The sequence below is a fragment of the Staurois parvus genome, unplaced genomic scaffold (genome assembly GCF_062004578.1).
Source record: "Staurois parvus isolate SC_StPar_1 unplaced genomic scaffold, SC_StPar_1.0 ptg000636l, whole genome shotgun sequence".
Taxonomy (NCBI): domain Eukaryota; kingdom Metazoa; phylum Chordata; class Amphibia; order Anura; family Ranidae; genus Staurois; species Staurois parvus.
This window is the reverse complement of record NW_028318432.1, coordinates 6,306,396-6,320,241: the sequence shown is the minus strand read 5'-3', so window position 1 is coordinate 6,320,241 and position 13,846 is coordinate 6,306,396. Positions and strand designations below refer to the sequence as shown.

At 42.6% G+C, this 13,846-nt stretch overlaps 1 protein-coding gene across 2 annotated transcripts in view; it reads right to left on the bottom strand.

Annotated features, from left to right (window-relative positions):
- The window catches only part of ARMC3 (armadillo repeat containing 3), a 79,218-nt gene that overhangs the window by 51,239 nt on the left and 14,133 nt on the right, over positions 1-13,846 (bottom strand). For both annotated transcript variants that reach the window (XM_089693754.1, XM_089693755.1), the window contains 4 exons: positions 11,131-11,199; positions 6,965-7,140; positions 6,678-6,872; positions 3,697-3,880 (listed from right to left, as the gene is read on the bottom strand). In XM_089693754.1, coding sequence (XP_089549880.1) covers positions 3,697-3,880; positions 6,678-6,872; positions 6,965-7,140; positions 11,131-11,199 — 624 coding nt within the window. The remainder of the gene's footprint in view (positions 1-3,696; positions 3,881-6,677; positions 6,873-6,964; positions 7,141-11,130; positions 11,200-13,846) is intronic.

Here is a 13,846-nt window from a genome sequence, read left to right as displayed (position 1 = left end):
AGGGAAGACAGGTATAGCCACTAATCCTCAGTACTAATGAGCTGGAAGCAGAGCCTGCATATATAAGGGTCAAGGATACTCCCATGCACATATACATTTATAATCTATTCATAGCAGGGAGACGTTTAAAACTTTAACACAGACTGATATGATTAAGATGATTTATTTATACACTGCTCAAACAAAATTAAAGGAACACTTTTTAATCAGAGTATAGCATTAAGTCAATTAAACTCCTGGGATATTGATCTGGTCAGGTAAGTAGCAGAGGGGGTTGTTAATCAGTTTCAGCTGCTTTGGTGTTAATGAAATTAACAACAGGTGCACTAGATGGGCAACAATGAGATGACCTCCAAAACAGGAATGGCTTTACAGGTGGAGGCCACTGACATTTTTTTCCTTACTCATCTTTTCTGACTGCTTTTTACTAGTTTTGCATTTGGCTAGGCTCAGTGTCACTACTGGTAGCATAATGAGATACCTGGACCCTACAGAGGTTGCACAAGCAGTCCAACTCCTCCAGGATGGCACATCAATATGTGCCATTGCCAGAAGGTTTGCTGTGTCTCCCAACACAGTCTCAAGAGCATGGAGGAGATTCCAGGAGACAGACAGTTACTCTAGGAGAGCTGGACAGGGCCGTAGAAGGTCCTTAACCCAACAGCATGACCGGTATCTGCTCCCTTCTGCAAGGAGGAACAGGATGAGAACTGCCAGAGCCCTACAAAATGACCTCCAGCAGTAGGCCACTGGTGTTAATGTCTCTGATCAAACAATCAGAAACAAACTTCATGAGGGTGGCCTGAGGGCCCGATGTCCTCTAGTGGAGCCTGTGTTCACTGCTCAGCACCATAGAGCTTGATTGGTATTTGCCATTCAACACTAGAATTGGCAGGTCTGCCACTGGCACTCTGTGCTTTTCAAAGATGAGAGCAGGTTCACACTGTGCACATGTAACAGACGTGAAAGGGTTTGGAGAAGTCATGGAGAACATTATGCTGCCTGTAACATCGTTCGGTCAGTGATGGTCTGGGGAGGTATATCCATGGAGGTACACAAAGACCTCTACAGGCTAGACAATGGTACCCTGACTACCATTAGGTATCGGGATGAAATCCTTGGACCCATTGTCAGACCCAACGCTGGTGCAGTGGGTCCTGGGTCCCTCCTGGTGTACGACAATGCCTGGCCTCATGTGGCGAGAGTATGCAGGCAGTTCCTGGAGGATGAAGGAATTAATACCACTGAATGGCCCCCATGCTCGCCTGACCTAAATCCAATAGAACACCTCTGGGATATCATATTTTGGGCCATCCAACACCACCAGGTTGCACCTCAGACTCTCCAGGAGCTCAGTGATGCCCTGGTCCAGATCTGGGAGAAAATACCCTAGGACACCATCCGTCATCTCATTAGAAGCGTGCCCTGACATTGTCAGGCATGCATACAAGCACTTGCGGTCCATACAAACTACTGAGTACCATTTTGAATTGCTGCAATAACATTTCAGCAAAGTGGACTAGCCTGCTGCATCATTTTTTCACTTTGATTTTCAGGATGTCTTTGAACTCAGTCCTCTGTAGGTTGATAATTTTAATTTCCATCAAACGATGGGGCATCCTTAAGTTCCTAACACATTACCCAGTCCATATCAGTATAGATATCCAGCATGATATTTTTGCACATTGAGATCTGATGTCCTTTCAAATTGTTCCTTTAATTTGTTTGAGCAGTATGTATATATATACAGTTGTGTTCAAAATAATAGCAGTCAGACATCACTAACCTGATCAATCACTGTTTTTGGTAGAAATTATATTTCTACATGGCAAATAATTTACTAGCAGGTGTAGTAGAGTAATAGAAATCCAACAGACCCAACAGTCATGACATGCATGCTGCTGATTCTGTGTAATTGAATCACTAATTGAAAGGGGCATGTTCAAAATAATAGCAGTGTGGAGTTCTATTAGTGAGGTCATTCATTCTTTGAAAAACAGGTGGCAATTATTGCCCTTATTTAAGGAAGGAAGGCAACAAATGTTGTACTTGCCGGTTACAGTGCATTTCTCTCTGAAATTCTGAGGAAAATGGGTCGTTCCAGACATTGTTCAGAAGAACAGCGTACCTTGATTAAAAAGTTGATTGGAGAGGGGAAAACATATAAAGAAGTGCAGAAAATTATAGGCTGCTCAGTCAAAATGATCGCAAATGCTTTAAAATGGCAACCAAAACCTGAAAGACGTGGAATAAAGCAAACAACTACCATTCGAATGGATAGAAGAATAGCCAAAATGGCAAGGACTCAGCCAACAATCAGCTCCAGGAAGATCAAAGAAGGTCTAAAGTTACCTGTGAGTACTGTTACAATTAGAAGACGCCTATGTGAAGCCAAGCTTTCAGCAAGAAGCCCCCGCAAAGTCCCACTGTTGAAAAAGAGGTTACACTGTGCTGAAGAGGTTACAATTTGCCAAACAACACATTGACTGGCCTAAAGAGAAATGGCGCAACATTTTGTGGACTGATGAAAGTAAGATTGTTCTTTTTGGGTCTAGTGGCCGGAGACAGTTTGTCAGACGACCCCCAAACACTAAATTCAAGCCACAGTACACTGTGAAGACAGTGAAGCATGGTTGAGCAAGCATCATGATATGGGGATGTTTCTCATACTACAGTGTTGGGCCTATTTATCGCATACCAGGGATCATGGATCAGTTTGAATACATCAGAATACTTGAAGAGGTCATGCTGCCTTATGCTGAAGAGGAAATGCCCTTGAAATGGGTGTTCCAACAAGACAACGACCCCAAACACACCAGTAAACGCGCAACATCTTGGTTCCAGACCAACAAGACTGACGTTATGGAGTGGCCAGCCCAATCCCCGGATCTTAATCCAATAGAAAACTTGTGGGGTGACATCAAAAATGCAGTTTCTGAGGCAAAACCAAGAAATAGAGAAGAACTGTGGAATGTCGTCCAATCATCCTGGGATGGAATACCTGTTCACAGGTGCCAGAAGTTGGTTGACTCCATGCAACACAGATGTACAGCAGTTCTCAGAAACAGTGCTTATACAACTAAATATTAATTGATTCAAAGGAAAGCAACATTTTCAAACATTTTTCAGTTTATATAGTGAATGTTTGAGTTTGTAAAGAAGAATACAGACACTGCTATTTTTTTGAACAGTCTAATATTCACTTTTCTTCATTTTTTTTAGAGGAATAACACAAATTTGATATATTTTTCTTCAGGTTTTGATTTGGAATAGAATGTATAGTGTTCTCAATGCATTTGTGTGGATGGAAACAAAAGCTACTAGAAGGATTTTGAGCTTTATTCACTTTTTTCAACACACTGCTATTATTTTGAACACAACTGTATGTATATAAATATATATATATATACATATATATACACACACACAGTATACACTGTAGGTCTGCTTTAATTCTTAGCTCCATGACATGCTGCATTTGATATATATTAATGCACTGAAATGACTCTGGCCTTTAATCTATAAGCCAACCAACTAAAATGAACTTATCCCATTGTATGATGTATAGAAAAGACAAACTGTCAAACGATTGACATTAACCAGAGCAAGCATCAGAGAAATCATTCTGGGCTGTGACTCTTCATATGTGTTATTCAGAATTATTCTAAATGTAATTTCGCACTGAATGTCACACACCATTGTGAGCTGACTTGGCGATGGCCTTGGCGGCATTCCTCTGTATGTCAGCCAGCGGGGATGTCTCTGCAAAGGTCAGAATCTTCTTCAGTCCTCCTGACTGCTGGAGAAGCTGCACAGTGTCTGCATCCTCAAGGCAGTTAGCAATTATCAGAAGGGCCTCCACGTGTAAGTCATTAAGCTCCTAAGAAGACATAATGAGCACGTATGCAGACAAAAGACTTGGAGATATACAATAAAGAACAAACAGTGTGGAAAAAGTTGCAGGCGCATCAATACACATTCATAGCATATAGTTTGGTTTCAGTGTATGGGATGTCTATTCACAGAAAGTTTGTTGTAAAGAAATGGCGTAGTTTTCTTTGGCGCTGTATATGCCAAATTTATAAAGATAAAATACATTTATTTTCTTTGGAGGAAACAATTTCTTATATTTCTGAAGCTGAAATCCATTATACATTATCTTTAAGCATTAGCACTCACTGCAATGGCCTATCCTAAGGGGTTCCTCACCTATCCCTTTCAGTACCCCTGATGCTATCCTTTAACACTTACCAGGGCTTTTGTTCCTCAGATAATAGGTGCAGGTACTCCCTTCTTCTGAGCCATCCATTTGTCCCACCTCCCAGTACCACCCTTTTAAGACAATACAGAACCAAATGTCATTTTGTGTTGCTATGTAATTTCAATGGAATTTGTTAATGTTACCAAAAAATATATATATACCCCTGCAGCTAGCAACAACAGACCCCCCAGAAACAATAGATCGCCCAGCAGCCAGCATCAATGAACCCTCCAGCTGCCAGCAAGAATAGACCCCTCCCTCAAGAGTAGATCATCCCAGAAACAACTGTCCCCCCACCAGCAACAATAGACCTCCTGAGCAACAACAGACCTCCCAGAAATAGTATATCCCCCCCAGCAACAATAAATCAATAGACCCTCCAGCTGCCAGCAACAATAGACCCCTCCCTCAACATTAGATCCCCCCAGCAACATGAGACCCTCCAGCAACAATTAATACCCCACCAGCAACAATGGACGTCCCCAAAAACAACAGACCTCCTTAGAAACAATAAATCTCCCCAGGAATAATAAATCCCCCAGCAGCCAGAATCAGCAGACCCTGCAGCACCCCTTGCCATTACATACATTCAGTGATAGAGGTTCAGTAACTGCGTTCCTGCTGAAAAAAAGCCCTGACACTAACACTACTGTAAGCCTAACCCTAACACCAGCTTTACCTGTAATGTTGACACTAACCCACACACTATCCCTCCATGTAACTCTCACGCTAATCCTTCATGTAACTCTTACACTACCTTTCCCTGTATCTCTAAGGGCTCATTCACATTAGTGGTTGGCGGAATGGTAAAACACCATGGTTATTGCCTCCCCCCTTAACACACACCAAAACACACACACTGCTATACCCTTTAGCTGGAGGGGCAGCAGCTGGAAGTGTACCAAAGTGATGGCCATAATGCTTTGTTTCACAGCCACGGCAGGAATTATACTCCCTCTCACTTCTCCACTCTGTAAGCTGCCTGCATTTGAGTGCATTGCATGTACACTAGTGCGGAGATCAAGGGGTTAAAGTAGGCAGTGAAGAGGAGATACAGTGCCTGCTCAGTGCCTGTCAATTGCTCTCTGAAGAACAATCCAAACATGGATTGCTCTTCAGCGACCAAAGCTGGTGTGAACAAGCCTTAACACTAACTCTCACACTAATAGAAGAATAACATTGTACTGAGAACTGGGCAACCTAATAGTGACAGCAGTGGCCCGCGGGGCACATTTCCCATTGTGCTGCCATGATATCTGCATTTATCAGGCTAGCATGATAGCAGATGTAGTGCTCACCCCCTAAAGGGCCCATTGAGTAGTCCCATGGTTCTTTCCCATGCTAGTGGGTTAGCAGTCAGGAACACCATCTCAATCACTCTTCTGGCTCAATGAATAGTCTACAGGTATCCTTTTTTTGATGTTTTATAATTATATTTTATAAATACTATAACTTGTACTTGGATGGGGTGTATGGTAACTATGGGATACTTCATCAACACAAAGTAGCAATCTGAGGACACTTGAGGCAGCAATAATGGAGATACTCAGGGACACCATAAGAAATGTCCACTTTTAAGCACATGCTGACACCGATGCAAGAGGGATAGTAGCAGCACACAGTCACTGGGATTTCGCACACCGGTCTGTACTCACAAATGTCCCTGGATATTTGGATACCTCCTTCCAATATTAGCCAGACATGTCTACCGTGAACTCTCCAGGCCAGATGCTCAGATAAATCCCTCATTCAGTTCCAGGTTAGTAGAATAGGCCCTCCAGCTCTAACATAGCTGGGTCCTCAATGAGAAAATGAAGGAGCACAGCTGAACTGCCCAGAAGGGCAGTGGCCCTTCAGGCTTGGTCCTTCTCCTCATGGACAAGAACCCCACGGTTCTAGGCCTCCACCTAGTGTCACCTACTGGCCACCCTCCCCAGGGAATGGCTGTGTCCACATAAATATTCAGCTCTGGATCTGACTCTCTCAGCCCACTACATTCCAGAACACTCCAGAAGGCTGGGAAAAGCAGCCAAACCCACAACCAGTGAAACTCAGCAGCCCAAAGCAATCACAAGCTGCTCCACTGATTATAAGAGCTACAGAACTAAATGTACCTAACTAACTAGCACTTATCTACGAGGGTGCTACACAGACAACATGCTTGTTTTACAGAGAACACACACTAGGGTCAGTTTTGGTCAGAAAACAATTAACCCACCAGCATGTTTTTGTATGTTGCTGAAGGAATCCTACACAGAGGAAGAATATACATGCACCACACAGTGTCACTGGGAATTTGACCCATGACCTCAGTGTTCCAAGAACACAGGTATATCCACTAAGCCACTTTATGGCCATCATGTACGTTGTTAATCTATCACTGGAAAGAACATAATTATAGTCTGCAGTTGCATACCTTTGCTTCCAGGATTTTTAAGAGATGATCCATGGCTTGGTTCTCCTTGAGAGCCAACCTGCACTCTGCTTCACAGCTGATACTGCAAAGAGCCTTCAGAGACAACTGCTGAATAACTGGATAGTCTGACTTTAAGAGCTCCAACAACGGAGGTACGGCATTGTTTTCACACACAGCACTGCGACTCTGGAAGTCCTGGGTTAAAATCAACACAAGGGATAGGGGGCTAAATTTAATCACAAAATGTCAAAGTAACAAAACTGCTAATATGAAGAATATTCCTTTACCTGGGCCAACAAATAAATACATTCAACAGAATTCTTCTTGACATCAGGATCAGGGCTGCCTAATAAACGGATGAGATGTTCTAAGCCATTCAGCTCAAATATTTTCGCCTTGTTGGAATAGTCAGTGGCCATGTGTGCTAGACAAAGAGTAGCAAACTCATGAACCACTACTTCCTCTGTAATAGGAATAAGAATGGATATAAATACAAACATAGCTAATTGAATTGCATAAATGCTTGCACTTATATTGATTTCTAAAACATGCTCATACCATGAAGAATACATTCAGTCTATGAATTCTGAACGTTCATCATCTAACAGAGTTCACAGATATCTGAGCAGTTTTCAGTGTCAGCTTACTGGACTGCTATGGCGATGATTCAAGCCATAATATAAGGTATGTTTCTTCAGGGACTAATTTAAAGGATAAGTTCACCTTTGGCATCATGTTACATGTTCCACCAGTTTTTAGGGTGGAAAATGTAAAATGTTCCCAATACTGCCAGATCCCCCTCCCTGTGACAGCAGTACAGGGAGAAGTTTTCCGTACAAGCTGTCACTTTTTAAAAACAGCGCCGGCTGTTGATGCCACACGGCCGCGTCATTCATTCACAGTGTTCTGTTAGGGTTTAAGGGTTATATGATGGGTCAGATATTAGGGTGACAGTAACATATTGATGTTTATTTTAGGTATTATGATCAATAACAGGATTAAAGTGCGACTAAAGTAAAAAATGCAACTAGGTAAGAGTTTTTTTGGTGGAAGAGACTATGTCTCTTTTGCAAAAAAACACCATTTTCCCTTTCTACTAGTAATTTTATTTTATGTTCACTGTCTATAGTGCATGTGCAATACACACTGAGCATTGGTAAGATGCCAAAAGTAGGAGCCGGCTACTGGAATAATGTAACCCAAGTTTACTTCAGCATCTGCCCAATGGCTATAGAAGAAAAGATTTAGAAGCCACAATGATGAAGCAATAAGAAAGGATACAGAGCAGTAAGCAGCAGAGAAGGGAGAACTTCTAACATAACCTACCGGGCATACTTATACATTGAGGCAATTACCCCCTTCACCCCAATGATAACCTCCATATTACTTTCACAATGGATAACAGGACCTCTGATGTAAAGTAAAAGCAGCCCCGATCTACCTCTTTTTGGGTCCCCCACCGACACTCCTGGCCCCTCCTTCCTGCCAAGTACCCTCATAGCAAGCAGCTTAGCCGCTGCTCAGAATATCTATTCACACATGGAGCAAGGCTCGGCCCTGCCCCCCACTCTCCTCTTCATTGGCTCACTGGCTGTGATTGACAGAAGTGGGAGCCAATGGCTACCGCTGCTGTCCCAGCCAATGAGGAGGAAGAGCCAATGCACAGAATGAAGGGATTTTTTTGCCAGCTGTGTCCCAATAGGGAGATTTCCCTTCACTTTCTGTCCCATAGTCAAACAGGAAGTGAGATGAAAACTCTGCAGTTTAAGGGAATCCCTTGGAGTCCCTCGGGTCATCAGAACTAGTGTTCCCATTGGAAGATATCCCTTCTATTTCTTTTCTGGGGAAAACCCAAAGTTTGGGATTTTCTTTTACTTTCAGTTTTTATGATAATGGTATACAAGACAATAGAGAGGGTGAATCTCCCTAATGGGGGCACAGACAGCAATAAAACCTTTGTAGGTATTCCTATTCCAATCTCCACTCTGCTTAGAATTAAAAAAGTTTTGCCTTTAGTTATACTTTAAGCATGAGCAGTGGAGGGGTAAGCTATCAAACAAACATGTAACTCTGCCCTGAATGGCCAAAGTAGATATTTGCTTTAAGTGTTCCTACCCTTCTCATGGTTCCTTCAGTCCCGAAAGAACCCTTCACTTAATGAAAGCACATATCTGCAGAAAGATAGATGTGCCCCACTGAGCTCTGCGATTGGTGATGTGGGTGAATGAGAATCTCCCATACTCTAAACCAGGGGTCTCTAAACTTTCTAAACAAAAGGCGAGTTTACTGCTCTGACAGTGGTCAGAGGGAGTAGAAAATGATATCAGTGGGAGGAACAGTGCCCCATCATGGATGTCAGTGGAAGGAAAAGTGCCCAATTGTTTGTGCCAGTGGGAGGAATATTGCCCCATTACTGGTGTCAGTCAGAGCAATAACGCCCAATCATCTGTATCAGTGGGAGGAATAATGCTGCGTCATTGGTGTCAGTGGGAGGAATAGTGTCCCATCATTGGTATCAGTGGGAGGAATAGTGACCCATCATCTGTTGCAGTAGGAGGAATAATGCCCCATCATTGGTGTCAGTGGGAGGAATAGTGCCCCATTATTGGTGTCAGTGGGAGGTATAGTGCCCCATCAGCTGTTGCAGTGGGAGGAATAATTCCCCATAATTGGTGTAAGTGAGAGGTATAGTGACCCATCATCTGTTGCAGTAGGAGGAATAATGCCCCATCGTTGGTGTCAGTGGGAAGAATAGTGCCCCATTACTGGTGTCAGTGGGAGGTATAGTGCCCCATTGTCTGCTGCAGAGGAAGGAATAATGCCCCATCATTGGTGTCAATGGGAGGAATAGTGCCCCATTATTGGTGTCCGTGGGAGGAATAGTGCCCCATTATTAGTATCAGTGTGAGGAATAGGAGGAATAGTGCTCCATCATTGGTGGCAGTGGAAGGAATAGTGCCCCATCACTGGTGTCATTGGAAGGAATAGTGCCCCATTGTTGGTGTCGGTGGGAGGAATAGTGCTCTATCATTGATGTCAGTGGGAGGAGTAGTGCCCCATCATTGGTGTCAGTGAGAGAAATAGTGCCCCATCATTGGTGTCAGTTGGAGGAATAGTGTCACATCATTGGTGTCAGCAGGAGGAACGGTGCCCCAAGGGATGGATAAAGTAAAGCAAAGGGCCACATGCGGCCCATGGGCCACTGTTTGAAGACCACTGTTCTAAAGTAACATTTTAAGGGGGCTACCATGGCAAAAACTGAGAAGATGAAGGCCTGCAACACAGAATGTAACCCTTGCATTAGATGTTACATACATTTTGAACCACTGATAACCATTGTGCTTTAATGAATATGTAAACCCAAGTTTTCATATTCCTGCTATGCACCTGCTGTACCATGTACTTGTTCCCTTTGTATTTCTTCCTTTGTGTGAAATCCCATGTGTTCCTGCCAGTCCCTCTCTTTTCCTTTTAAAAACTGACTATACTAGGCATGAGAGCAGAATGTGGTCTGTTCTCTAGCTGTGTTGGGAACTTAAGGGTTTATTTACTAAAGCTGAAGATTGCAAAATCAGGCTCATTTCTGCACAGAAATCAATCAGTTTCTAACCTCAGCTTGTTCGATTAAGCATTGGCAATAAAACCTGGAAGCTGATTGGTTTCTATGCAGAAGTGAGACTGATTTTGCACTCTCCAGTTTTAGTAAATAAACCCCAATGTGTGCTTTCCTTCAGACTTGTACTGCCACACCCCCTCCTTGAAGAGCCGTTCATTGGGAAGACCAGTGTTCTGTTGTTTCTCACCCTCACCTCTCTAAAAGGGGAAAAGTTATTTATAATTTTCTTTTTATATCTATAAACAAATGTTTTGCCTTTTATTTCTATTTTAAACTGTATGGGTTGATTTACAAAGTGAGGGTTTACATTTAACACAAATCCACAATGCAGGTTAGACACAGCAAAACTGGGGAATATTTTAAAGCACAAAAAAAGTACATTTTTTTTCCCTGGTTCAGACCTGCTCAATTATAATTCTGCAAAGAAGGCTTGGCCACACACCAAGATTAAAATCTCTGCATAAACAGCAGTTAAAAGCATGGACAGACCACAAACATCAGTACGTCTTCACAGAATAGTTGTAGTCTTTTTTTCTAAAATTCTAAAGTGGTTATGATATACGTCGGAGTACTTTAACATGAATATTCTAAATAACAGTATACCAGTGCAGATGTACTAGAAAACACAGCAAGCCTGATTTAATGTACACATTCAGTAAGTCGGATCTCTTGGTTAAAGCTCTTTTCAAGTGTTATATTCTATAAATCATTTAATAGTTTTATGGAACTGCAACACCAGTTAATGTAATCCGTATAAGCAGATATTGGTTACATTGGAGCCCTTGGAGCAGATGGTTGGGTTTGTCAACAGAATATTCTGCAGATTCAGAGAGTTACCTTCTGGAACAAGACGAGCAATTAAAGAAGGTATGATATCCAGCTTCCGCATCAGTTTCCGGACATCATCTGGGATAAAACATGAAAAGATAGGAAGAAATAATTTAGTAACTCCAGTAATACAGAAAAACTCAACATCGTTATTTTTCACCAGTGAATCCCTCCCCAATCACAGGAGTGAAACACACACATGCCCCAGGGCTCCAATGCTGCTGTTTGAATGAAAACAAGTGTGTGTCTCGTCTGCTGCAGTCACAAAACATTCTTCATTTCTGTCATCTGTCATCAAAACACAAATCAGCTATACGCAGCATAAACATTGTCCTATTCCACTTAAGGACCAGGCTTTTTTTTTGGTACTTTTTCTTCACATGTAACAATCACTTTTTTTTTTTATTAGAAAATGACTTAGAACTCCGAAACATTATACATTTACATTACATAAAGCGGAGGCTCTAGAGAATAAATTGGTGGGTTTTGCAAATTTTTATCTCACACGGTATTTGTGCAGCGGTTTTACAAATGCAATTTTTTGGGAAACAATACACTTTTTTGATTTTTAATGCAAAAAACACAAATCATAACTCAATTTTTTGTAAACCTGTGTAAAGTTTACTATCTATAGGTGACACTTTAAAAACCTTTACAGTTTACCACTTTAGATTTAAAGAGAAGATTTGGTGCTTGAATTACTTCCCATGATCTGACAATCGTGGTGATACCTCACATGTGTGGGACGATCGCTGTTTGCATGCGTGTGGGACAGGGGCATTTTTTTTTTACAATGTCACTTTAAAAATATTTTTTTATCACATTAATTGCTATCACAAAGAATGTAAACATCTCTTGTGACATCAACAGGCCTGTGAAGGTATTCTTTTTGGAGGGATCTGGGGTCAATAAGACCCCAGATCCCTATTCTGCCCTTTAAAGCATTCAAAACATCAATATGTGATTGAATGCTTTTATGTTTTTAAAATGGCGTTGATTGTTTTCGAGTAAAACGGAAGTGATGTCAGGTCATCGCTTCCGGTTTACTATTTAACAGCGCTGAACAAAGCCGATCTGGTCTTTGTCCGGCTCTTTGACTAGCCAGCGGCAATGTCGGCTCGTTGATCGGGAATCTCGGTGGGACAAGAGATCCAGTGAAAGTGGTCGAAGGCAGCGGGAGGGAGCACCCCTTCCCACTGCTTGTAATAGCAATTGAGCGGCTAGTTTATTAATTTGTATTGTAATTGTACTGTCTGTCCTGTTGTAAAGTGCTGCGTAAACTGCTGGCGCTATATAAATCCTGTATACAAATAATAGCTTAACTACCGGTGAAGAGTTATGACGTACCTGGTACGTAACTGGTTGGCAAGTGGCTAGTAAAGAATGCAATGTGCAGTACTAAAAGGTAAGAAATTAAAATGAAACTTATAGGTCATTTTGGACTCCAACCTATCCTTCCAGCCCCAAGTCCAATCTTTAACAAACTCGTGCAGACTCCACCTCCGCAACATCGCCAAAATCCGCACGTTCCTAACTCCAGAAACCACTAAACAGCTCATCCACTCCCTCATCATATCACGACTCGACTACTGCAACTCCCTCCTCACTGGCCTGCCTCGCCGCTGGCTATCCCCGCTTCAGTCCATCCTGAATACGGCTGCCAGACTCATTCACCTTTCCAACCACTCCGTTTCCGCCACCCCCCTCTGCCAATCCCTCCACTGGCTTCCGATTGCGCAACGGATCAAATTCAAAATCCTAACGCTGACGTACAAAGCTGTCCACCATACTGCCCCGAACTACATCACTGACCTAATATCCAAGTACCGCCCAGCACGCACACTCCGCTCCTCACAAGACCTCCTTCTCTCTAGTTCCCTGGTCTCCTCCTCCCATGCCCGCCTCCAGGACTTCTCCAGGGTGTCACCCATCCTCTGGAACTCCCTGCCCCAACCCATCAGATTATCACCTACTCTCCTCTCCTTTAGGCGCACCCTGAAAACCCATCTCTTCAGGGAAGCCTACCCCGCCCCCTGCTAACTTGCCGACCTCCTCCACTCTTCCTACCACTCCATCCCCCACAGCTATCTCCTCCTGTGCCACCATCCCCTCCCTCCTAGATTGTAAGCTTGAAAGAGCAGGGCCCTCAATCCCCTCATGTTTTGCATTGTATTGGTATTGTTCTGTCACATGTTCTGTCCCCCTTTGTAATGTACAGCGCTGAGCGAACTATTGGCGCTTTATAAATACTGTATAATAATAATAATAATAATAATAGGTGCACTTTCCTTTTTCAATGGTGGGGTACCTTAGGTGGAGGGAGAAAAAGTTTGTGTTTGTATTTTGTTAAAACATGTTAGCATTAATCCTCGAGTTTCTTTCACAACCAAAGTGACAGTTGTATTTTGAAGCTTCTTCTCTTTGTTGTGCTGTAACTGCAAGCTCTTATTTGGCGATGAAATTCAACCTCAGGACCAGCGAAGTTACTACAATTCATGAGGTCCCATAGCAAAATTTTGATGGGACCCCCCAGTGACCTGTTGTGACAATAGTGTAATTGATCGATAAAGTACACATTGTATATCTAAACCAAGGACAGGCAGCAGGAGAGCTGTAAACATAGTCAGTGCATTAATAGTGCTTGGTATAGCTTGACTTTTGTTGAAGGAGATTGATGGAAAATTTTCAGCCACCAACAACAGAAATATTATTATTATTATACAGT